Raw genomic sequence first — 27,932 nt, 5'->3', positions numbered from 1 at the left:
CCTCCAACCCCCTCCAACCAACCACCCTATTAAAGACCCCTCCAACCCCCTCCAACCAACCACCTTATTAAAGACCCCTCCAACCCCCTCCAACCAACCACCTTATTAAAGACCCTCCAACCAACCACCTTATTAAAGACTCTCCAACCCCCTCCAACCAACCACCTTATTAAAGACCACTCCAACCCCCTCCAACCAACCACCTTATTAAAGACCCCTCCAACCCCCTCCAACCAACCACCTTATTAAAGACCCCTCCAACTCCCTCCAACCAACCACCTTATTAAAGACCCCTCCAACCAACCACCTTATTAAAGACTCTCCAACCAACCACCTTATTAAAGACTCTCCAACCAACCACCTTATTAAAGACACTACAACAACAGCAGTTCTTAAAAAGTCAACTTGTATTGTGCAGACGATAAATAGTGCTTACAAAGGTGCTTTAGACCACGTGTTAAACTCATTCCACGGGTGGCTGTGTCTCTGAAGGTTCTCTCTCCACCCTTGTACTTGATTGATGAATTAAGGTCACTATTTAGGTCTTAATTGAAAGGAAAAAACAAAAACCTGCAGACACTCGGCCCACTGTGGAATGAGCTTGATACCCCTGCTTTAGACAGACATGGTTACCATCAACATTAATAACACTGTCAGCCCATAGAGAGAGATGCCTGGGTGCTGGAGGGGAGACTAGCGTTTAGGGTCGCAAAATCCTGTCACTTTCCCAAAATCCCCAGGTTTTCCAGAAATCCTGGTTAGAGATTCCTGGAATCAGGAGAGAATAAATTAAGCATAAAATCCTGAAACCCTCCAACTGGAATTTTCTGGAATTTTGCAGCCTTTAACTAGTGTTTCTGAAGAGGAGAGGAAAGGGTTCATTGGTCACATGCACCACATCCTTTGTCTGCCATCGTTCTTTCAGCTTTCAAAGAGTCTGTTATAAAATAAGGAATAAGGTGCCATTTGGGACGCATTCCAATGTGTCTCATCCGTCCTCTAACATGGAGAAACAAGGTGTTGAGGAAAATTTTCAGATGGTCCTCTGAAGGAGATGTGCTGTTTCCTCCAAGCAGGTTGGAGGAGGAACCAGCCTGATCGCTGCCTTCACCATTCTGTCTCACTGCACTTATCCGTCTAGTCTTTATCCAATAGGTGTTTGGAATACATCGGAAAATGACTGATCCAATCAGATTCCTCTCAGAAACAGTGATTGGTTGAAGGTGATGCAATCACTGATAAGTACGTTTTAAATACTGCCTCCCGTCACAGACATAGGCTCAAACTGAGGAGGAATGTGAGATTGGTGCGTGAAGTGAAATAGAATGGTGAAGGCAGCGATCAGGCTGGTTCCTCCAGGTTGGAGGCTCCTCGTAGTTCCTCCTGTGGCTGATCCAAGGATCCACTATCCCAAGCACTCACAGTCAACGTTATTTATTTCAGTTTATTCCACAGCAGCAGTCTCGGGGATGTACTCTTTCATCCTTTAGCCTTCTTCGTAGGTTTCTTTTTAACCACACCAAGAGAAATTCTGAGAAACATTTGTTGCATGGCAATAGTTTTCCTATTCTTATAGACTGCTGGTATGGAGTGAATCGAGAGAAACAACTTGTGAACTAACAAGTGCTGTCATCTTTTTCATTCATCTTTTTCTCATTGGTTGACGTCTAGGAGAAAGCGACCAGAGACGTTTTGATAGCTCCTTTAAGAGAATATCAGTCTGATGTCTCCTGTGATCTTTCCTGGGCGCCAGCTCTAGAGACATAACCTCCATGGTGACACACAGAGAGCCAGACAGCCTCCAAGTTGGCACAAAGACAGACAGATATCTGTAGGTCGAACATCCGGGAACTAGCCCACATATCAAGACAGGACAGTCTGGGGCCGTGGGTAGGAGCCTGGGAACACTGTCACATGGTCTTCACTGATAATTGGACCACCCAGCTTCTGCAGAAGAAACCACGACTACACTAAGGCCGATGGAACCTAGAAACAGGAGAGAGGAGAGAGAGAGGAAAGAGAAAGAGGAAAGAGAGAAGAGGAGAAGAAAGAGAGGGCAGTCAGTGTTAGATGAACTGATCCATTCCCAGAAATACATCAATCAGACACCTATTAATAACTGAACGGACGGAAGGTGATCTATTAATAACTGAACGGACGGAAGGTGATCTATCAATAACTGAACACACGGAAGGTGATCTATTAATAACTGAACGGACTGAAGGTGATCTATTAATAACTGAACGGACGGAAGGTGATCTATTAATAACCGAACGGACTGAAGGTGATCTATTAATAACTGAACGGATGGAAGGTGATCTATTAATAACTGAACGGACGGAAGGTGATCTATTAATAACTGAACGGACGGAAGGTGATCTATTAATAACTGAACGGACTGAAGGTGATCTATTAATAACTGAACGGACGGAAGGTGATCTATTAATAACTGAACGGACGGAAGGTGCTCTGTCCTCAGTGAGGGACAGAAACTGAATAGAATAGTTAGGTAATGGTCATCTGTGGAGAAGCAATCCAGGATTTTGTAACTGTGTCAGATAGAAAGGGGGTATAGCGACAGCAGGGGAGGGGAGTGGAGAGCTCAGACTAACTCCCTCTGTAGAGGAGGGGAGCAGGCCAGACCGTGAACAGTCTAGGATAGTAAAACCAAAAGCACACACACACACACACACAAAACCACCCTCACATACCTCGTCAGGTGCTTGCTGGAATTGTGAACCTCCATCTCATTACTCTTGAACTCATTCAGCTCCTTCCTTATTGCTGCCTGGGGAACACATCAACAACAACCATGTCAACAACAACAGGTGGTAGAGGTAAAAACAGAGCTCAGCTGTTTATGTGTGTCTGTGCGAGTTGAGCTGACCTTGTCTGAAGCAGACAGCCTGGTCCAGGGTTTATCTGCCCTGCGGTCGTAGTCCTGAGCCTTGGCCACCTCAACATAGTCACTGAAACGAATCAGTATCTTCCTGTCCCTTAACTCATCTACTGTAGGACGCTGGTTCAACTTCCTGTTGAGTCTCTGTTTGATCTCCCTCCTCTCCTCCTGCTCTGACTGGTCATTCCTCTCTGGAGATGAAACAGGAAGCACAACAGGTCAGAAACACAGTACAGGAGGAGAGAGATGGAGGGAAGAGAGAGATGGAGGAGAGAGATGAAGGAGGGAGAGAAATGGAGAAGAGAGATGGAGGGAGGAGAGAGATGGAGAGAGGACAGAGATGGAGAGATGGAGGAGAGAGATGGAGAAATGGAGGGAGGAGAGAGATGGAGAAATGGAGGAAGGAGAGAGATGGACGAGATAGATGGAGGAAACAGATGGAGGGAGGAGGAAGATGGAGGAGACAGATGGAGAAGAGATGGGAGGAGACAGATGGAGAAGTGATGGAGACAGATGGAGAAGAGATGGAGGAGACAGATGGAGAAGAGATGGAGGAGACAGATGGAGAAGAGATGGAGGAGACAGATGGAGAAGAGATGGAGGAGACAGATGGAGAAGAGATGGAGGAGACAGATGGAGAAGAGATGGAGGATACAGATGGAGAGGAGATGGAGACAGATGGAGAAGAGATGGAGGAGCGATGGAGGGAGGAAAGAGCTGTAGAGATGGAGAAGAGAGATGGAGAAGAGAGATGGATAGAGGAAAGAGGTGGTGGAGAGAGATAGAGAAGGAGAGAGGAGAGAGATGGAGGGAGGAGAGAGGGGTAGGATAGTCTACATTGACCCGTGCATTCCATCTTGTTGTCATGGTGATGTAGTTATGATCATCCACACTGTCTGATCGCTGACATTGATCTGAGACTGGACCCTGACATTGATCTGAGACTGGACCCTGACATTGATCTGACAACTGGACCCTGACATTGATCTGACAACTGGACCCTGACATTGATCTGACAACTGGACCCTGACATTGATCTGACAACTGATTCCCCTAACCCGAATGATGCTAGGCCAATTGTAGCCCGCTTCACGGTCGCGGCCGGCTGCAACACAGGCCGGGATCGAACCCGGGTCTTTAGTGACGCCTCACTAAAGGCAGTGCCTTATCGGGAGGCCCTAACAAAGTTGTTTTAAATTGTTTCATATTTTTTGGAGTATAAACTGTAGTGTCGTAGTTCATTGCAACATGTATTCATCACCATGGCAATACATTCAACACTGAAGTAATTTAGACATTTAGTCATGTTGCGATGAAGCCCACCCGGCTCATCTGGAGAGTCGATACAGACAGTGGGACAGTTGCACTTATTAAAACTGATAATAAACTATGATCCCTTTTGTTTGTTATATTTGTTATATCCTCTCGTTTTAATCGATTATAAACTATGTATCATGATCCAATACTCACGTTTGAGGATGTTCCGACTCTCCAGCTCCTCTACCGCGGGTCTCTGGCTCAGCCGCCTGCGGAAAAACACTAGAATCACGTTCTGAACCATGATGTTGTTGTCTGTTCCCCCCCGGTCCTCCAGTCAGGTCAGAGTCTCTGACAGACTGACAGTCTCTACTAGCAGCAGCAGAGGTCAAAGATGTCTGAGTCCGCGTGCAGAACCGCTCCAGGATCTACACTTCCTAGTTACCATCTGGAGTCTAGATCCACATCGGGGTAGAATGCAAGGCGCGTTTTATCACGTTTCAAACACAAAGTCACGATTGCAGAATATTTGTCCAGTTTTAGAGCGTTCTTTTCCCAAGTGCAAGATAAAACAGTAAGGATAGTTTGAGCGCGACTGGAAAGTAAAATGATAAATCTGTATGATCCTGTCCAGGTAGATGAAGGATTGAGCTCAGTTAGTGTCTGTAGCAGAATGCGGAGTGACCTGCTCGGTTCTCTCCTCTAACTATTCTGTCTGGCTACTGACGCTGTGCTGTCCGATGTAGTGGAGTAAAGTGCTTAGGCAAAAATACTTTAAAGTACTACTTAAGTCTTTTTTTTTGTCTGTACTTTACTATTTATATATTTTTGATAAAGAAAATAATGTACGTTTAACTCTATACTGTTTTCCTGACACCCAAAAGTACTCATTACGTTTTGAATGCTGAGCAGAAAATACAAATTGGCCAATTCACGCATTTATCAAGAGAACATTCCTGGTCATCCCTACTACCTAATCTGGCAGATTTATTAAACACAACTCCTTCGTTTGTAAATTATGTCTAAGTGTTGGAGTCCTGTCCCTGGTTCTGTCCCTGTTCTGGTCCTGGTCCTGTCCCTGGTTCTGTCCCTCTTCTGGTCCTGTCCCTGTTTCTGTCCCTCTTCAGGTCCTGTCCCTCTTCAGGTCCTGTCCCTTTTCCTGTCCCTCTTCAGGTCCTGTCTCTGGTCCTGTCCCTCTTCAGGTCCTGTCCCTCTTCAGGTCCTGTCCCTCTTCAGGTCCTGTCCCTTTTCCTGTCCCTCTTCAGGTCCTGTCTCTGGTCCTGTCCCTCTTCAGGTCCTGTCCCTCTTCAGGTCCTGTTCCTGTCCCTCTTCTGGTCCTGTCCCTCTTCAGGTCCTGTCCCTGGTTCTGTCCCTCTTCTGGTCCTGTCCCTGTTTCTGTCCGTCTTCTGGTCCTGTCCCTCTTCAGGTCCTGTCCCTGGTTCTGTCCCTCTTCTGGTCCTGTCCCTCTTCTGGTCCTGTCCCTGGTTCTGTCCCTCTTCTGGTCCTGTCCAGGTCCTGTCCCTCTTCAGGTCCTGTCCCTGGTTCTGTCCATCTTCAGGTCCTGTCCCTCTTCTGGTCCTGTCCTGTCCAGGTCCTGTCCCTGGTTCTGTCCCTCTTCAGGTCCTGTTCTGGTCCTGTCCTATTCAGGTCCTGTCCCTGGTTCTGTCCATCTTCAGGTCCTGTTCTGGTCCTGTCCTATTCAGGTCCTGTCCCTGGTTCTGTCCCTCTTCTGGTCCTGTTCAGGTCCTGTCCTGTCCACGTCCTGTCCCTGGTTCTGTCCCTCTTCAGGTCCTGTCCCTGGTTGTGTCCCTCTTCAGGTCCTGTCCCTGGTTCTGTCCATCTTCAGGTCCTGTCCCTGGTTCTGTCCATCTTCAGGTCCTGTCCCTGGTTGTGTCCCTCTTCAAGTCCTGTCCCTGGTTCTGTCCATCTTCAGGTCCTGTCCCTGGTTATGTCCATCTTCAGGTCCTGTCCCTTGTTTTGTCCATCTTCAGGTCCTGTCCCTTGTTTTGTCCATCTTCTGGTCCTGTCCCTCTTCTGGTCCTGTCCCTCTTCTGGTCCTGTCCCTGGTCCGGTCCCTCTTCTGGTCCGGTCCCTCTTCTGGTTCTGTTCTGTCCTGTCCCTGTTCCCTATGGGCCCTGGTCAAAAGCAGTGCGCTTTAAAGGTAATACGTTACCATTTGGGATGCAAGTCCAGTCTATTTAAAGCCCAGCATATGTCCCAGCCCAGCCCTGGCAGAGAGAGGTGGAGCAGAACACCTGGGTTACAGAACTGAAATAGAACAGCCATTTTGAGGGCTCAGCTGTGACTAAGGCACTGCACGGTAGGGACCACTGAGACATGTGTTTATGTGTGTGGGAGTGTGGACAGGATGTGTGTTTATGTGTGTGGGAGTGTGGACAGTAGGGACCACTGAGACGTATGTTTGTGTGTGGGAGTGTGGACAGTAGGGACCACTGAGATGTCTACACACAACAAGGGTACCATGTGCTGAATAGGACAACATGGTCTAACATGAATATAAATCTTACTGGGACAACATTTCTACGCCCTAATTTTCCTCCACCTTCCATCCCCATGGGCTAGGTCAGTCTTCTGTATGCGACTCTGCAGCCCATCCCGTACCCCCGGCCCTCGTGCCTTGAACCTTGCGCGCTTTCACTGGATACAGCTGGAGAACTGCAAGGCAATCCCATTGTGTGCCACTCGGTAGCCATGACCAATATGACCAATATATATTGTCCTGCTAATAACAGGGTTGATAATATATCTGTGGGAATATCCAATGGCTTTTATACAATTCTAAATTAATAATAATAATAATAATCGCTTTGTTTAAAAAATAAGAATATTTTGGAAATTATTTGGTTTTCAATTAATGCAAAACGAGCGAGAAAAAAAGGCTGTTGTTGAACACGGGATGAGACTAATATTTACTGTAGGTTTATGTTGCCCTTCACTGTCAGTTAGAGACACAGTAGGACCCAAAAGCAGAATAAGTTCTCTAACTCCCTCTTGTGGTGGTCTGGAACAATGAGGTGGTGACGCAGGGTACCGTACTAAACCACAAATTACCTCTAAGTCCTGCAGCATAATCGCAAAACTTTTAGTGGAGCAACCACTGTACAACCGAGAATAACTATTGGATATCAGAGAGACGTCAACTTACCAGCACAACCAGCATTACTACCAGGAATACGACTTTCCCAAAGTGGATCCTTTATCTGCATCTCCCAGGGCATTTAAACTGATTCCAGAGGCCGACCCAAAACAATGCCGCCGGAGGAGAGGATGCCGGGGCGGTCTTGTAGTGAGAGTTCGGATGCGCACACACCACCCACCGCTCCTGAGTACATTACTCGCTAATAACCAGTTCCTAGTTAACAAAGTCGCCGAAATCAGGGCAATAGATGCTTTCCAAAGTGATATCCAGGATTGTAACATACTCTGTTTCACGGAAACATGGCTAGCTGGGGACATGCTGTCGGAGTCGGTACAGCCAACGGGATTTTCAGTGCATCGCGCCGACAGGAATAAACATCTCTCCAGTAAGAAGAAGGGCGGGTTGTATGTTTCATGATTAACAACTCATGGTGTATTTGTAACAACATACATGAACTCAAGTCCACCTGACCTATAATTCCTCACAATCAAATGCCGACTGTACTATCTCCCAAGAGAACTCGGATTCAACGCTTCAGGGCAGCCTCAGAGAACAACATTGACATATACGCTGACTCTGTGAGCAAATTTATAAGGAAGTGTATAGGAGATGTTGTAGCCCACTGTGACTATTAAAACCTTCCCTAACCAGAATACAAACAGTGTAGTTATTCCCTCCATAAGCCAATCAAACAAGCAAAGTGTCAGTATAGAGACAAAGTGGAGTCGCAATTCAACGGCTCAAACACAAGACGTATGAGGCAGGGTCTAAAGACAATCACGGATTACAAAAAGAACACCAGGCCCGTCGCGGACAGACATCTTGCTTCCAGATCAATTAAACAACTTCTTTGCTCGCTTTGAGGATCATACCACCTTCACCTTATCTGACACCCTAGACCAACTTCAGTTTGCTTACCGCCCGAATAGGTCCACAGACGATGTAATTGCCATCACACTGCCCTATCCCATCTTGAGAAGAGGAATACCTAATGTAAGAATGCTGTCCTTTGATTACAGCTCAGCATTCAACACCAGAGTACCCTCCAAACTCATCATTAAGCTTGAGTCTCTGGGTCTTGAACCCACCCTGTGCAACTGGATCCTGGACTTCCTGGCGGGCCGCCCCCAGGTGGTGAAGGTAGGAAACAACATCTCCACCCCGCTGATCCTCAACACTGGGGCCCCACAAGGGTGCGTTCTCAGCCCCCTCCTGTATTCCCTGTTCACCCACGACTGTGTGGCCATGCACGCCTCCAACTCAATCATCAAGTTTGCAGACGACACAACAGTGGTAGGCTTGAATACCAACAACAACGAGACAGCCTACAGGGAGGAGGTGAGGACCCTCGGAGTGTGGTGTCAGGAAAATAACCTCTCACTCAATGTCAGCAAAACAAAATAGATGATCGTGGACTTCAGGAAACAGCAAAGGGAGCAACCCCCTATCCACATCGACGGGACAGCAGTGGAGAAGTTGGAACGTTTTAAGTTCCTCTGTGTACATATCACCGACAAACTGAAACGGTCCACCCACACAGACAGTGTGGTGAAGAAGGTGCAACAGTGCCTCTTCAACCTCAGGAGGCTTAAAACATGTTACTTGTCACCAAAAACCCTAACTAACTTTTACAGATGACCAATTGAGAGCATCCTGTCGGGCTGTATCACCGCCTGGTACGGCAACTGCAACGCCCACAACAGCAGGGCTCTCCAGAGGGTAGTGAGGTCTGCACAACGCATCACCAGGGGCAAACTACCTGCCCTCCAAGGACACCTACACCACCCGATTTCACAGGAAGGCAAAAAAAAATCATCAAGGACAATAACCACCCGAGCCACTGCCTGTTCACCCCGCTTCCATCACTATCTATTCTTTACTATCTATTCTTTACTATCTATTGTATCTATCTATTCTTTACTATCTATCATCACTATCTATTCTTTACTATCTATTGTATCTATCTATTCTTTACTATCTATTGTATCTATCTATTCTTTACTATCTATTGTATCTATCTATTCTTTACCATCTATCATCACTATCTATCTATTCTTTACTATATATTGTATCTATCTATTGTATCTATCTATTCTTTACTATCTATCATCACTATCTATTCTTTACTATCTATCATCACTATCTATTCTTTACTATCTATTGTATCTATCTATTCTTTACCATCTATCTATTCTTTACTATATATAATCACCGTCTACTCTATACCGTCTATTCTATACTGTCTATTCTATACTGTCTATTCTATACTGTCTATTCTATACTGTCTATTCTATACTATCTATTGCATCTATCTATTCTTTACTATCTATTCTTTACTATCTATTCTATACCAACTATTCTTTATTATCTATTCTATACTGTCTATTCTATACTGTCTATTCTACTATCTATTCTTTACTATCTATTGTATCTATCTATTCTTTACCATCTATTCTACTATCTATTGTATCTATCTATTCTATACCATCTATTCTATACCAACTATTCTTTACTATCTATTGTATCTATCTATTATATACTGTCTATTCTACTATCTATTCTTTACTATATATTCTTTACTATCTATTGTATCTATCTATTCTTTACTATCTATTGTATCTATCTATTCTTTACTATCTATTGTATCTATCTATTCTATACTGTCTATTCTACTATCTATTCTTTACTATCTATTCTTTACTATCTATTCTATACCAACTATTCTTTATCATCTATTCTATACTGTCTATTCTATACTATCTATTGTATCTATCTATTCTTTACTATCTATTGTATCTATCTATTCTTTACCATCTATTCTACTATCTACCTATTCTTTACTATCTATTCTACTATCTATTCTACTATCTATTCTATACTATCTATACCAACTATTCTATACTATCTATACCAACTATTCTTTACTATCTATTGTATCTATCTATTCTTTACTATCTATTGTATCTATCTATTCTACTATCTATTCTATACTATCTATACCAACTGTTCTTTACAATCTATTGTATCTATCTATTCTTTACTATCTATTCTACCATCTATTCTATACCATCTATTCTATACCATCTATTCTATACCATCTATTCTATACTGTCTATTCTATACTGTCTATTCTATACTGTCTATTCTATACTATCTATTGTATCTATCTATTCTTTACTATCTATTCTACTATCTATTCTTTACTATCTATTCTTTACTATCTATTCTATACCAACTATTCTTTATTATCTATTCTATACTGTCTATTCTATACTGTCTATTCTACTATCTATTATATCTATCTATTCTTTACCATCTATTCTACTATCTATTGTATCTATCTATTCTATACCATCTATTCTATACCTACTATTCTTTAACATCTATTCTACTATCTATTGTATCTATCTATTCTATACCATCTATTCTATACCAACTATTCTTTACTATATATTGTATCTATCTATTCTATACTGTCTATTCTACTATCTATTCTTTACTATCTATTCTTTACTATCTATTCTTTACTATCTATTGTATCTATCTATTCTTTACTATCTATTGTATCTATCTATTCTTTACTATCTATTGTATCTATCTATTCTATACTGTCTATTCTACTATCTATTCTTTACTATCTATTGTATCTATTCTTTACCATCTATTATTTACTATCTATTCTTTACCATCTATTCTTTACCATCTATTCTTTACCATCTATTATTTACCATCTATTCTTTACCATCTATTCTATACCGTCTATTCTATACCGTCTATTCTATACCGTCTATTCTATACTGTCTATTCTATACTGTCTATTCTATACTATCTATTGTATCTATCTATTCTTTACTATCTATTGTATCTATCTATTCTTTACCATCTATTCTACTATCTACCTTTTCTTTACTATCTATTCTACTATCTATTCTACTATCTATTCTATACTATCTATACCAACTATTCTATACTATCTATACCAACTATTCTTTACTATCTATTGTATCTATCTATTCTTTACTATCTATTGTATCTATCTATTCTACTATCTATTCTATACTATCTATACCAACTGTTCTTTACAATCTATTGTATCTATCTATTCTTTACTATCTATTCTACCATCTATTCTATACCATCTATTCTATACCATCTATTCTATACCATCTATTCTATAACGTCTATTCTATACTGTCTATTCTATACTGTCTATTCTATACTGTCTATTCTTTACTATCTATTGTATCTATCTATTCTTTACCATCTATTCTACTATCTACCTTTTCTTTACTATCTATTCTACTATCTATTCTACTATCTATTCTATACTATCTATACCAACTATTCTTTACTATCTATTGTATCTATCTATTCTTTACTATCTATTGTATATCTATTCTATTATCTATTCTATACTATCTATACCAACTATTCTTTACTATGTATTGTATCTATCTATTCTACTATCTATTCTTTACCATCTATTCTTTACCATCTATTCTATACCATCTATTCTATACCGTCTATTCTATACTGTCTATTCTATACTGTCTATTCTTTACTATCTATTGTATCTGTCACGCCCTGGTCGAAGTATTATTGTGTTTGTCTTTATTTATTTGGTCAGGCGGGGGTGTGACATGGGTTTATTGTGGTGTGTTTTGTCTTGGGGTTTTGTTAGTTATTGGGTGTGTGGCTTAGTGGAGGTATCTAGCTAAGTCTATGGCTGTCTGGAGTGGTTCTCAATCAGAGGCAGGTGTTTATCGTTGTCTCTGATTGGGAACCATATTTAGGCAGCCATAGTCTTTGAGTGTTTTGTTGGTGATTGTTCCTGTCTTTGTGTTTGCACCAGATAGGGCTGTTTCGGTTTTCACATTTCATTATTTTGTACTTTCTTCATGTATAGTTTTTCCTTCATTAAAATATCATGAATCATCATCACGCTGCATTTTGGTCCGATCCTTGTTATACCTCTTCGTCAGAGGAGGAGATAGATACTGTAACGGCTTTCTTCTATCTATTCTTTACCATCTATTCTACTATCTACCTTTTCTTTACTATCTATTCTACTATCTATTCTATACTATCTATTCTATACTATCTATACCAACTATTCTTTACTATCTATTGTTTCTATCTATTCTTTACCATCTATTCTACTATCCACCTATTCTTTACTATCTATTCTACTATCTATTCTATACTATCTATACCAACTATTCTTTACTATATATTGTATCTATCTATTCTATACTGTTGTATCTATCTATTCTTTACCATCTATTCTACTATCTATTGTATCTATCTAATCTATCTTAGCCTCCTGTCACTGCTCATCAATATATTTTATATATATTCTCATCCCATTCCTTTACTAGATTGTGTGTGTATTGGGTTTTGTTAGATGTTAGCTTTTGTTGTGGAATTGTTAGATATTACCTGTTAGATACTGCTGCGCTGTCGGATCTAGAAGCATAAGCATTTCGCTACACTCACAATAACATCTGCTAACCATGTGTATGTGACCAATGACATCTGCTAACCATGTGACCAATAACATCTGCTAACCATGTGTCCAATAACATCTGCTGACCATGTGTATGTGTCCAATAACATCTGCTAACCATGTGAACAATAACATCTGCTAACCATGTGACCAATAACATATGCTAACCATGTGACCAATAACATCTGCTAACCATGTGAACAATAACATCTGCTAACCATGTTACCAATAACATCTGCTAACCATGTGACCAATAACATATGCTAACCATGTGACCAATAACATCTGCTAACCATGTGTATGAGACCAATAACATCTGCTAACCATGTGTATGTGACCAATAAAATGTGATACCATTACTATAACCAGTCAATACCATTACTACTGTAGTCACCACCATGTCACTACCACTACTATAACCAGTCACTACCACTACTATAACCAGTCACTACCACTACTATAACCAGTCACTACCACTACTATAACCAGTCACTACCACTACTATAACCAGTCACTACCACTACTATAACCAGTCACTACCACTACTATAACCAGTCACTACCACTACTATAACTATAACCAGTCACTACCACTACTATAACTATAACCAGTCACTACCACTATAACTATAACCAGTCACTACCACTACTATAACCAGTCACTACCACTACTATAACCAGTCACTACCACTACTATAACCAGTCACTATCACTACTATAATTATAACCAGTCACTACCACTACTATAACCAGTCACTATCACTACTATAATTATAACCAGTCACTACCACTACTATAACCAGTCACTATCACTACTATAATTATAACCAGTCACTACCACTACTATAACCAGTCACTACCACTACTATAACCAGTCACTACCATTACTACTGTAGTCACTACCACTACTATAACCAGTCAATACCATTACTACTGTAACCAGTCACTGCCATTACTACTGTAGTCACTACCACTACTATAACCAGTCACTACCACTACTATAACTATAACCAGTCACTACCACTATAACTATAACCAGTCACTACCACTACTATAACCAGTCACTACCACTACTATAACCAGTCACTACCACTACTATAACCAGTCACTACCACTACTATAACCAGTCACTACCACTACTATAACCAGACACTACCACTACTATAACCAGTCACTACCACTACTATAACCAGTCACTACCACTACTATAACCAGTCACTACCACTACTATAACCAGTCACTACCACTACTATAACCAGTCACTACCACTACTATAACCAGTCACTACCACTACTATAACCAGTCACTACCATTACTACTGTAGTCACTACCACTACTATAACCAGTCAATACCATTACTACTGTAACCAGTCACTACCATTACTACTGTAGTCACTACCACTACTATAAGCAGTCACTACCACTACTATAACTATAACCAGTCACTACCACTATAACTATAACCAGTCACTACCACTACTATAACCAGTCACTACCATTAAAACTGTAGGCACGACCACTACTATAACCAGTCACTACCATTACTACTGTAGTCACGACCACTACTATAACCAGTCACTACCATTACTACTGTAGTCACTACCACAACTATAACCAGTCACTACCACTACTATAACCAGTCACTACCACTACTATAACCAGACACTACCACTACTATAACCAGACACTAAAACTACTATAACCAGTCACTACCACTACTATAACAAGTCACTACCACTACTATAACCAGTCTCTACCACTACTATAACCAGTCACTACCACTACTATAACCAGTCACTACCACTACTATAACCAGTCACTACCACTACTATAACCAGACACTACCACTACTATAACCAGTCACTACCACAACTATAACCAGTCACTACCACTACTATAACCAGTCACTACCACTACTATAACCAGTCACTACCACTACTATAACTATAACCAGTCACTACCACTACTATAACTATAACCAGTCACTACCACTATAACTATAACCAGTCACTACCACTACTATAACCAGTCACTACCACTACTATAACCAGTCACTATCACTACTATAATTATAACCAGTCACTACCACTACTATAACCAGTCACTACCATTAAAACTGTAGGCACGACCACTACTATAACCAGTCACTACCATTACTACTGTAGTCACGACCACTACTATAACCAGTCACTACCATTACTACTGTAGTCACTACCACAACTATAACCAGTCACTACCACTACTATAACCAGTCACTACCACTACTATAACCAGACACTACCACTACTATAACCAGACACTAAAACTACTATAACCAGTCACTACCACTACTATAACAAGTCACTACCACTACTATAACCAGTCACTACCACTACTATAACCAGTCACTACCACTACTATAACCAGTCACTACCAATTCTATAACCAGTCACTACCACTACTATAACCAGACACTACCACTACTATAACCAGTCACTACCACTACTATAACCAGTCACTACCACTACTATAACCAATCACTACCACTACTATAACCAGTCACTACCACTACTATAACCAGCCACTACCACTACTATAACCAGTCACTACCACTACTATAACCAGTCACTACCACTACTATAACCAGTCACTACCACTACTATAACCAGTCACTACCACTACTATAACCAGACACTACCACTACTATAACCAGTCACTACCATTACTATAACCAGTCACTACCACTACTATAACCAGTCACTACCACTACTATAACTAGTCACTACCACTACTATAACCAGTCACTACCACTACTATAACCAGTCACTACCACTACTATAACCAGTCACTACCACTACTATAACCAGTCACTACCATTACTACTGTAGTCACTACCACTACTATAACCAGTCAATACCATTACTACTGTAACCAGTCACTACCATTACTACTGTAGTCACTACCACTACTATAACCAGTCACTACCACTACTATAACTATAACCAGTCACTACCACTATAACTATAACCAGTCACTACCACTACTATAACCAGTCACTACCACTACTATAACCAGTCACTACCACTACTATAACCAGTCACTACCACTACTATAACCAGTCACTACCACTACTATAACCAGACACTACCACTACTATAACCAGTCACTACCACTACTATAACCAGTCACTACCACTACTATAACCAGTCACTACCACTACTATAACCAGTCACTACCACTACTATAACCAGTCACTACCATTACTACTGTAGTCACTACCACTACTATAACCAGTCAATACCATTACTACTGTAACCAGTCACTACCATTACTACTGTAGTCACTACCACTACTATAACCAGTCACTACCACTACTATAACTATAACCAGTCACTACCACTATAACTATAACCAGTCACTACCACTACTATAACCAGTCACTACCATTAAAACTGTAGGCACGACCACTACTATAACCAGTCACTACCATTACTACTGTAGTCACGACCACTACTATAACCAGTCACTACCATTACTACTGTAGTCACTACCACAACTATAACCAGTCACTACCACTACTATAACCAGTCACTACCACTACTATAACCATCCACTACCACTACTATAACCAGACACTAAAACTACTATAACCAGTCACTACCACTACTATAACAAGTCACTACCACTACTATAACCATCACTACCACTACTATAACCAGTCACTACCACTACTATAACCAGTCACTACCACTACTATAACCAGTCACTACCACTACTATAACCAGGACACTACCACTACAATAACCAGTCACTACCACAACTATAACTAGTCACTACCACTACTATAACCAGTCACTACCACTACTATAACCAGTCACTACCACTACTATAACTATAACCAGTCACTACCACTACTATAACTATAACCAGTCACTACCACTATAACTATAACCAGTCACTACCACTACTATAACCAGTCACTACCACTACTATAACCAGTCACTACCACTACTATAACCAGTCACTATCACTACTATAATTATAACCAGTCACTACCACTACTATAACCAGTCACTATCACTACTATAATTATAACCAGTCACTACCACTACTATAACCAGTCACTATCACTACTATAATTATAACCAGTCACTACCACTACTATAACCAGTCACTACCACTACTATAACCAGTCACTACCATTACTACTGTAGTCACTACCACTACTATAACCAGTCAATACCATTACTACTGTAACCAGTCACTACCATTACTACTGTAGTCACTACCACTACTATAACCAGTCACTACCACTACTATAACTATAACCAGTCACTACCACTATAACTATAACCAGTCACTACCACTACTATAACCAGTCACTACCACTACTATAACCAGTCACTACCACTACTATAACCAGTCACTACCACTACTATAACCAGGCACTACCACTACTATAACCAGTCACTACCACTACTATAACCAGACACTACCACTACTATAACCAGTCACTACCATTACTATAACCAGTCACTACCACTACTATAACAGTCACTACCACTACTATAACCAGTCACTACCACTACTATAACCAGTCACTACCACTACTATAACCAGTCACTACCACTACTATAACCAGTCACTACCATTACTACTGTAGTCACTACCCACTACTATAACCAGTCACTACCACTACTATAACTATAACCAGTCACTACCACTATAACTATAACCAGTCACTACCACTTACTATAACCAGTCACTACCATTAAAACTGTAGCACGACCACTACTTAACCAGTCCACTACCATTACTACTGTAGTCACGACCACTACTATAACCAGTCACTACCATTACTACTGTAGTCACTACCACAACTATAACCAGTCACTACCACTACTATAACCAGTCACTACCACTCACTATAACCAGTCACTACCATACTATAACCAGACACTACCACTACTATAACCAGTCACTACCACTACTATAAACCAGTCACTACCACTACTATAACAAGTCACTACCACTACTATAACAAGTCACTACCACTACTATAACCAGTCACTACCACTTACTATAACCAGTCACTACCATTACTATAACCAGTCACTACCACTACTATAACCAGTCACTACCACTACTATAACCAGTCACTACCACTACTATAACCAGTCACTACCACTACTATAACCAGTCACTACCACTACTATAACCAGTCACTACCACTACTATAACCAGTCACTACCACTACTATAACCAGACACTACCACTACTATAACCAGTCACTACCACTACTATAACCAGTCACTACCACTACTATAACCATCACTACCACTACTATAACCAGTCACTACCACTACTATAAACCAGTCACTATCATTACTACTGTAGTCACTACCACTACTATAACCAGTCAATACCATTACTACTGTAACCAGTCACTACCATTACTACTGTAGTCACTACCACTACTATAACAGTCACTACCACTACTATAACCAGACACTACCACTACTATAACCAGTCACTACCACTATTATAACCAGTCACTACCACTACTATACCATCACTACCACTACTATACCCAGTCACTACCACTACTATAACCAGTCATTACCACTACTATAACCAAGTCACTCCACTACTATAACCAGTCACTACCACTACTATAACCAGTCACGACTACCACTACTATAAACCAGTCACTACCAAACATAACCAGTCACTACCTACTATAACCAGGTCACTACCACTACTATAACCAGACACTACCACTACTATAACCAGACACTACCACTACTATAACCAGACACTACCACTACTATAACCAGTCACTACCACTACTATAACCAGTCACTACCACTACTATAACCAGTCACTACCACTACTATAACCAGTCATTACCACTACTATAACCAGTCACTACCACTACTATAACCAGTCACTACCACTACTATAACTATAACCAGTCACTACCACTACTATAACTATAACCAGTCACTACCACTACTATAACTGTAACCAGTCACTACCACTACTATAACTATAAACCAGTCACTACCACTACTATAACCAGTCACTACCCACTACTATTACCAGTCACTACCACTACTATAACTATAACCAGTCACTACCACTACTATAACTATAACCAGTCACTACCAATACTATAACCATAACCAGTCACTACCACTACTATAACCAGTCACTACCAATACTATAACTATAACCAGTCACTACCACTACTATAACCAGTCACTACCACTACTATAACCATAACCAGTCACTACCACTACTATAACCAGTCACTACCACTACTATAACCAGTCACTATCACTACTATAATTATAACCAGTCACTACCACTACTATAACCAGTCACTATCACTACTAGAATTATAACCAGTCACTACCACTACTATAACCAGTCACTACCACTACTACAACCAGTCACTACCACTACTATAACCAGTCACTACCATTACTACTGTCGTCACTACCACTACTATAACCAGTCAATACCATTACTACTGTAACCAGTCACTACCATTACTACTGTAGTCACTACCACTACTATAACCAGTCACTACCACTACTATAACTATAACCAGTCACTACCACTATAACTATAACCAGTTCACTAGCACTACTATAACCAGTCACTACCATTAAAAATGGTAGGCACGACCACTACTATAACCAGTCACTACCATTACTTCTGTAGGTCAAGACCACTACTATAACCAGTCACTACCATTACTACTGTAGTCACTACCACAACTATAACCAGTCACTACCACTACTATAACCAGTCACTACCACTACTATAACCAGACACTACCACTACTATAACCAGACACTAAAACTACTATAGCCAGTCACTACCACTACTATAACAAGTCACTACCACTACTATAACCAGTCACTACCACTACTATAACCAGTCACTACCACTACTATAACCAGTCACTACCACTACTATAACCAGTCACTACCACTACTATAACCAGACACTACCACTACTATAACCAGTCACTACCACTACTATAACCAGACACTACCACTACTATAACCAGACACTACCACTACTATAACCAGTCACTACCACTACTATAACCAGTCACTACCACTACTATAACCAGACACTACCACTACTATAACCAGACACTTCCACTACTATATCCAGACACTACCACTACTATAACCAGTCACTACCACTACTATAACCAGTCACTACCACTACTATAACCAGTCACTACCACTACTATAACCAGACACTACCACTACTATAACCAGACACTACCACTACTATAACCAGTCACTACCACTACTATAACCAGTCACTACCACTAGTATAACCAGTCACTACCACTACTATAACCAGTCACTACCACTACTATAACCAGTCACTACCACTACTATAACCAGACACTACCACTACTATAACCAGACACTACCACTACTATATCCAGACACTACCACTACTATAACCAGTCACTACCACTACTATAACCAGTCACTACCACTACTATAACCAGTCACTACCACTACTATAACCAGACACTACCACTACTATAACCAGACACTACCACTACTATAACCAGTCACTACCACTACTATAACCAGTCACTACCACTACTATAACCAGTCATTACCACTACTATAACCAGTCACTCCCACTACCTATAAACCAGTCACTACCCACTACTATAACCAGTCACTACCACTACTATAACCAGTCACTACCACTACTATAACCAGTCACTACCACTACTATAACCAGTCACTACCACTACTATAACCAGTCACTACCACTACTATAACCAGACACGACCACTACTATAACCAGACACTACCACTACTATAACCAGACACTACCACTACTATAACCAGTCACTACCACTACTATAACCAGTCACTACCACTACTATAACCAGTCACTACCACTACTATAACCAGTCACTACCACTACTATAAACAGTCACTACCACTACTATAACTATAACCAGTCACTACCACTACTATAACTATAACCAGTCACTACCACTACTATAACTGTAACCATTCACTACCACTACTATAACTATAACCAGTCACTACCACTACTATAACCAGTCACTACCACTACTATTACCAGTCACTACCACTACTATAACTATAACCAGTCACTACCACTACTATAACTATAACCAGTCACTACCACTACTATAACCATAACCAGTCACTACCACTACTATAACCAGTCACTACCACTACTATAACTATAACCGGTCACTACCACTACTATAACCAGTCACTACCACTACTATAACCATAACCAGTCACTACCACTACTATAACCAGTCACTACCACTACTATAACCAGTCACTATCACTACTATAATTATAACCAGTCACTACCACTACTATAACCAGTCACTATCACTACTATAATTATAACCAGTCACTACCACTACTATAACCAGTCACTACCACTACTACAACCAGTCACTACCACTACTATAACCAGTCACTACCATTACTACTGTCGTCACTACCACTACTATAACCAGTCAATACCATTACTACTGTAACCAGTCACTACCATTACTACTGTAGTCACTACCACTACTATAACCAGTCACTACCACTACTATAACTATAACCAGTCACTACCACTATAACTATAACCAGTCACTAGCACTACTATAACCAGTCACTACCATTAAAAATGTAGGCACGACCACTACTATAACCAGTCACTACCATTACTACTGTAGTCACGACCACTACTATAACCAGTCACTACCATTACTACTGTAGTCACTACCACAACTATAACCAGTCACTACCACTACTATAACCAGTCACTACCACTACTATAACCAGACACTACCACTACTATAACCAAACACTAAAACTACTATAGCCAGTCACTACCACTACTATAACAAGTCACTACCACTACTATAACCAGTCACTACCACTACTATAACCAGTCACTACCACTACTATAACCAGTCACTACCACTACTATAACCAGTCACTACCACTACTATAACCAGTCACTACCACTACTATACCAGTCACTACCACTACTATAACCAGACACTAAAACAACTATAACCAGTCACTACCACTACTATAACAAGTCACTACCACTACTATAACCAGTCACTACCACTACAATAACCAGTCACTACCACTACTATAACCAGTCACTACCACTACTATAACCAGTCACTACCACTACTAAAACCAGACACTACCACTACTATAACCAGTCACTACCACTACTATAACCAGTCACTACCACTACTATAACAGTCACTACCACTACTATAACCAGTCACTACCACTACTATAACCAGTCACTACCACTACTATAACCAGTCACTACCACTACTATAACCAGTCACTACCACTACTATAACCAGTCACTACCACTACTATAACCAGTCACTACCACTACTATAACCAGACACTACCACTACTATAACCAGTCACTACCACTACTATAACCAGTCACTACCACTACTATAACCAGACACTACCACTACTATAACCAGACACTACCACTACTATAACCAGACACTACCACTACTATAACCAGTCACTACCACTACTATAACTATAACCAGTCACTACCACTACTATAACTGTAACCAGTCACTACCACTACTATAACTATAACCAGTCACTACCACTACTATAACCAGTCACTACCACTACTATTACCAGTCACTACCACTACTATAACTATAACCAGTCACTACCACTACTATAACCATAACCAGTCACTGCCACTACTATAACCAGTCACTACCACTACTATAACCAGTCACTACCACTACTATAACCATAACCAGTCACTACCACTACTATAACCAGTCAATACCATTACTACTGTAACCAGTCACTACCATTACTACTGTAGTCACTACCACTACTATAACCAGTCACTACCACTACTATAACTATAACCAGTCACTACCACTATAACTATAACCAGTCACTAGCACTACTATAACCAGTCACTACCATAAAAATGTAGGCACGACCACTACTATAACCAGTCACTACCATTACTACTGTAGTCACGACCACTACTATAACCAGTCACTACCATTACTACTGTAGTCACTACCACAACTATAACCAGTCACTACCACTACTATAACCAGTCACTACCACTACTATAACCAGACACTACCACTACTATAACCAGACACTAAAACTACTATAGCCAGTCACTACCACTACTATAACAAGTCACTACCACTACTATAACCAGTCACTACCACTACTATAACCAGTCACTACCACTACTATAACCAGTCACTACCACTACTATAACCAGTCACTACCACTACTATAACCAGTCACTACCACTACTATAACCAGTCACTACCACTACTATAACCAGACACTAAAACAACTATAACCAGTCACTACCACTACTATAACAAGTCACTACCACTACTATAACCAGTCACTACCACTACTATAACCAGTCACTACCACTACTATAACCAGTCACTACCACTACTATAACCAGTCACTACCACTACTAAACCAGACACTACCACTACTATAACCAGTCACTACCACTACTATAACCAGTCACTACCACTACTATAACCAGTCACTACCACTACTATAACCAGTCACTACCACTACTATAACCAGTCACTACCACTACTATAACCAGTCACTACCACTACTATAACCAGTCACTACCACTACTATAACCAGTCACTACCACTACTATAACCAGTCACTACCACTACTATAACCAGTCACTACCACTACTATAACCAGTCACTACCACTACTATAACCAGTCACTACCACTACTATAACCAGTCACTACCACTACTATAACCAGCACTACCACTACTATAACCAGACACTACCACTACTATAACCAGTCACTACCACTATAACTATAACCAGTCACTACCACTACTATAACTATAACCAGTCACTACCACTACTATAACTATAACCAGTCACTACCACTAATATAACCAGTCACTACCACTACTATTACCAGTCACTACCACTACTATAACTATAACCAGTCACTACCACTACTATAACTATAACCAGTCACTACCCACTACTATAACCAGTCACTACCACTAATAAACCAGTCACTACCACTACTATAACCATAACCAGTCACTACCACTACTATAACCAGTCACTACCACTACTATAACCAGTCACTATCACTACTATAATTATAACCAGTCACTACCACTACTATAACCAGTCACTATCACTACTATAATAAACCAGTCACTACCACTACTATAACCAGTCACTACCACTACTACAAACCAGTCACTACCACTACTATAACCAGTCACTACCATTACTACTGTCGTCACTACCACTACTATAACCAGTCAATACCATTACTACTGTAACCAGTCACTACCATTACTACTGTAGTCACTACCACTACTATAACCAGTCACTACCACTACTATAACTATAACCAGTCACTAACACTATAACTATAACCAGTCACTAGCACTACTATAACCAGTCACTACCATTAAAGATGTAGCACGACCACTACTATAACCAGTCACTACCATTACTACTGTAGTCACTACCACTACTATAAACCAGTCACTACCTTATACTGTAGTCACTACCACAAATATAACCAGTCACTACCACTACTATAACCAGTCACTACCACTACTATAACCAGACACTACCACTACTATAACCAGACACTAAAACTACTATACCAGTCACTACCACTACTATAACAAGTCACTACCACTACTATAACCAGTCACTACCACCTACTATAACCAGTCACTACACTACTATAACCAGTCACTACCACTACTATAACCAGTCACTACCACTACTATAACCAGTCACTACCACTACTATAACCAGTCACTACCACTACTATAACCAGACACTAAAACAAACTATAACCAGTCACTACCACTACTATAACCAGTCACTACCACTACTATAACCAGTCACTACCACTACTACTAACCAGTCACTACCACTACTATAACCAGTCACATACCACTACTATAACCAGTCACTACCACATACTATAACCAGTCACTACCACTACTATAACCAGTCACTACCACTACTATAACCAGTCACTACCACTACTAAACCAGTCACTACCACTACTATAACCAGTCACTACCACTACTATAACCAGTCACTACCACTACTTACCAGTCACTACCACTATATAACCAGTCACTACCACTACTATAACCCGTCACTACCACTACTATAACCAGTCACTACCACTACTATAACCAGTCACTACCACTACTATAACCAGTCACTACCACTAACTATAACAAGTCACTACCACTACTATAACCAGTCACTACCACTACTATAACCAGTCACTACCACTACTATAACCAGTCACTACCACTATACTATAACCAGTCACTACCACTACTATAATAACCAGTCACTACCACACTATAACTATAACCAGTCACTACCACTACTATAACCAGTCACTACCACTACTATAACCAGTCACACTACCACTAATATAAACTATAACCAGTCACTACCTACATAACTATAACCAGTCACTACCACTACTATAAACCAGTCACTACCACTACTATAACCATAACCAGTCCACTACCACTACTATAACCAGTCCACTACACTACTTAACCAGTCACTTCACTACTATAATTATAACCAGTCACTACCACTACTATACACCAGTAACCCCCACTATCACTACTATAACTATAACCAGTCACTACCACTACTATAACCACCAAGTCATACCACTACTATAACCAGTCACTACCATTACTACTGTCGTCACTACACTACTATAACCAGTCACTACCATTACTACTGTAACCAGTCACTACCATTACTACTGTAGTCACTACCACTACTATAACCAGTCACTACCACTACTATAACTATAACCAGTCACTACCACTATAACTATAACCAGTCACTAGCACTACTATAACCAGTCACTACCATTAAACTTGTAGCACGACCACTACTATAACCAGTCACTACCATTACTACTGTAGTCACGCCCACTACTATAACCAGTACTACCATTACTACTAGTCACTACCACACTATAACCAGTTCACTACCACTACTATAACCAGTCACTACCACTACTATAACCAGACACTACCACTACTATAACCAGACACTAAAACTACTATAGCCAGTCACTACCACTACTATAACAAGTCACTACCACTACTATAACCAGTCACTACCACTACTATAACCAGTCACTACCACTACTATAACCAGTCACTATACACACTACTAACTATAACCAGTCACTACCACTACTATAACCAGACACTATCACTACTATACACTATAACCAGTCACTACCACTACTATAACCAGTCACTACCACTACTATAACCAGTCACTACCACTACTATAACCAGTCACTACCACTACTATAACCAGTCACTACCACTACTATAACCAGTCACTACCATACTATAACCAGTCACTACCACTACTATAACCAGTCACTACCACTACTATAACCAGTCACTAACCAGTCACTACACTATAACCAGTCACTACCACACTACTATAACCAGTCACTACCACTACTATAACCAGTCACTACCACTACTATAACCAGTCACTACCACTACTATAACCAGTCACTACCACTATAACCAGTCACTACCACTACTATAACCAGTCACTACCACTACTATAACCAGTCACTACCACTACTATAACCAGTCACTACCACTACTATAACCAGTCACTACCACTACTATAACCAGTCACTACCACTACTATAACCAGTCACTACCACTACTATAACCAGTCACTACCACTACTATAACCAGTCACTACCACTACTATAACCAGTCACTACCACTAACTATAACCAGTCACTACCTACTATAAATAACCAGTCACTACCACTACTATAACCAGTCACTACCACTACTATAACCAGTCACTACCACTACTATAACTATAACCAGTCACTACCACTACTATAACCAGTCACTACCACTACTATAACCATAACCAGTCACTACCACTACTATAACCAGTCACTACCACTACTATAACCATAACCAGTCACTACTAACTATAACCAGTCACTACCACTACTATAACCAGTCACTATCACTACTATAATTATAACCAGTCACTACCACTACTATAACCAGTCACTATCACTACTATAATTATAACCAGTCACTACCACTACTATAACCAGTCACTACCACTACTACAACCAGTCACTACCACTACTATAACCAGTCACTACCATTACTACTGTCGTCACTACCACTACTATAACCAGTCAATACCATTACTACTGTAACCAGTCACTACCATTACTACTGTAGTCACTACCACTACTATAACCAGTCACTACCACTACTATAACTATAACCAGTCACTACCACTATAACTATAACCAGTCACTAGCACTACTATAACCAGTCACTACCATTAAAAATGTAGGCACGACCACTACTATAACCAGTCACTACCATTACTACTGTAGTCAGGACCACTACTATAACCAGTCACTACCATTACTACTGTAGTCACTACCACAACTATAACCAGTCACTACCACAACTATAACCAGTCACTACCACTACTATAACCAGTCACTACCACTACTATAACCAGACACTACCACTACTATAACCAGACACTAACACTACTATAACCAGTCACTACCACTACTATAACCAGTCACTACCACTACTATAACCAGTCACTACCACTAATTTAACCAGTCACTACCACTACTATAACCAGTCACTACCACTACTATAACCAGTCACTATCACTACTATAATTATAACCAGTCACTACCACTACTATAACCAGTCACTATCACTACTATAATTATAACCAGTCACTACCACTACTATAACCAGTCACTACCACTACTATAACCAGTCACTACCACTACTATAACCAGTCACTACCATTACTACTGTCGTCACTACCACTACTATAACCAGTCAATACCATTACTACTGTAACCAGTCACTACCATTACTACTGTAGTCACTACCACTACTATAACCAGTCACTACCACTACTATAACTATAACCAGTCACTACCACTATAA

At 40.4% G+C, this 27,932-nt stretch overlaps 1 protein-coding gene across 1 annotated transcript in view; it reads right to left on the bottom strand.

Moving 5' to 3' along the window:
* Positions 1 to 389: 389 nt before the first annotated feature.
* The window catches only part of LOC109886311 (phosphatase and actin regulator 3), a 147,274-nt gene continuing 119,731 nt past the window's right edge, over positions 390 to 27,932 (bottom strand). The window contains exons 9-12 of the mRNA XM_031790365.1: positions 4,370 to 4,425; positions 2,888 to 3,090; positions 2,712 to 2,788; positions 390 to 1,986 (exon numbers count right to left, since the gene is read on the bottom strand). Coding sequence (XP_031646225.1) covers positions 1,971 to 1,986; positions 2,712 to 2,788; positions 2,888 to 3,090; positions 4,370 to 4,425 — 352 coding nt within the window. The 3' untranslated portion in view covers positions 390 to 1,970. The remainder of the gene's footprint in view (positions 1,987 to 2,711; positions 2,789 to 2,887; positions 3,091 to 4,369; positions 4,426 to 27,932) is intronic.

The sequence above is a fragment of the Oncorhynchus kisutch genome, linkage group LG1 (assembly GCF_002021735.2).
Source record: "Oncorhynchus kisutch isolate 150728-3 linkage group LG1, Okis_V2, whole genome shotgun sequence".
NCBI lineage: Eukaryota > Metazoa > Chordata > Actinopteri > Salmoniformes > Salmonidae > Oncorhynchus > Oncorhynchus kisutch.
This window is presented reverse-complemented; position numbering and strand designations above follow the sequence as displayed.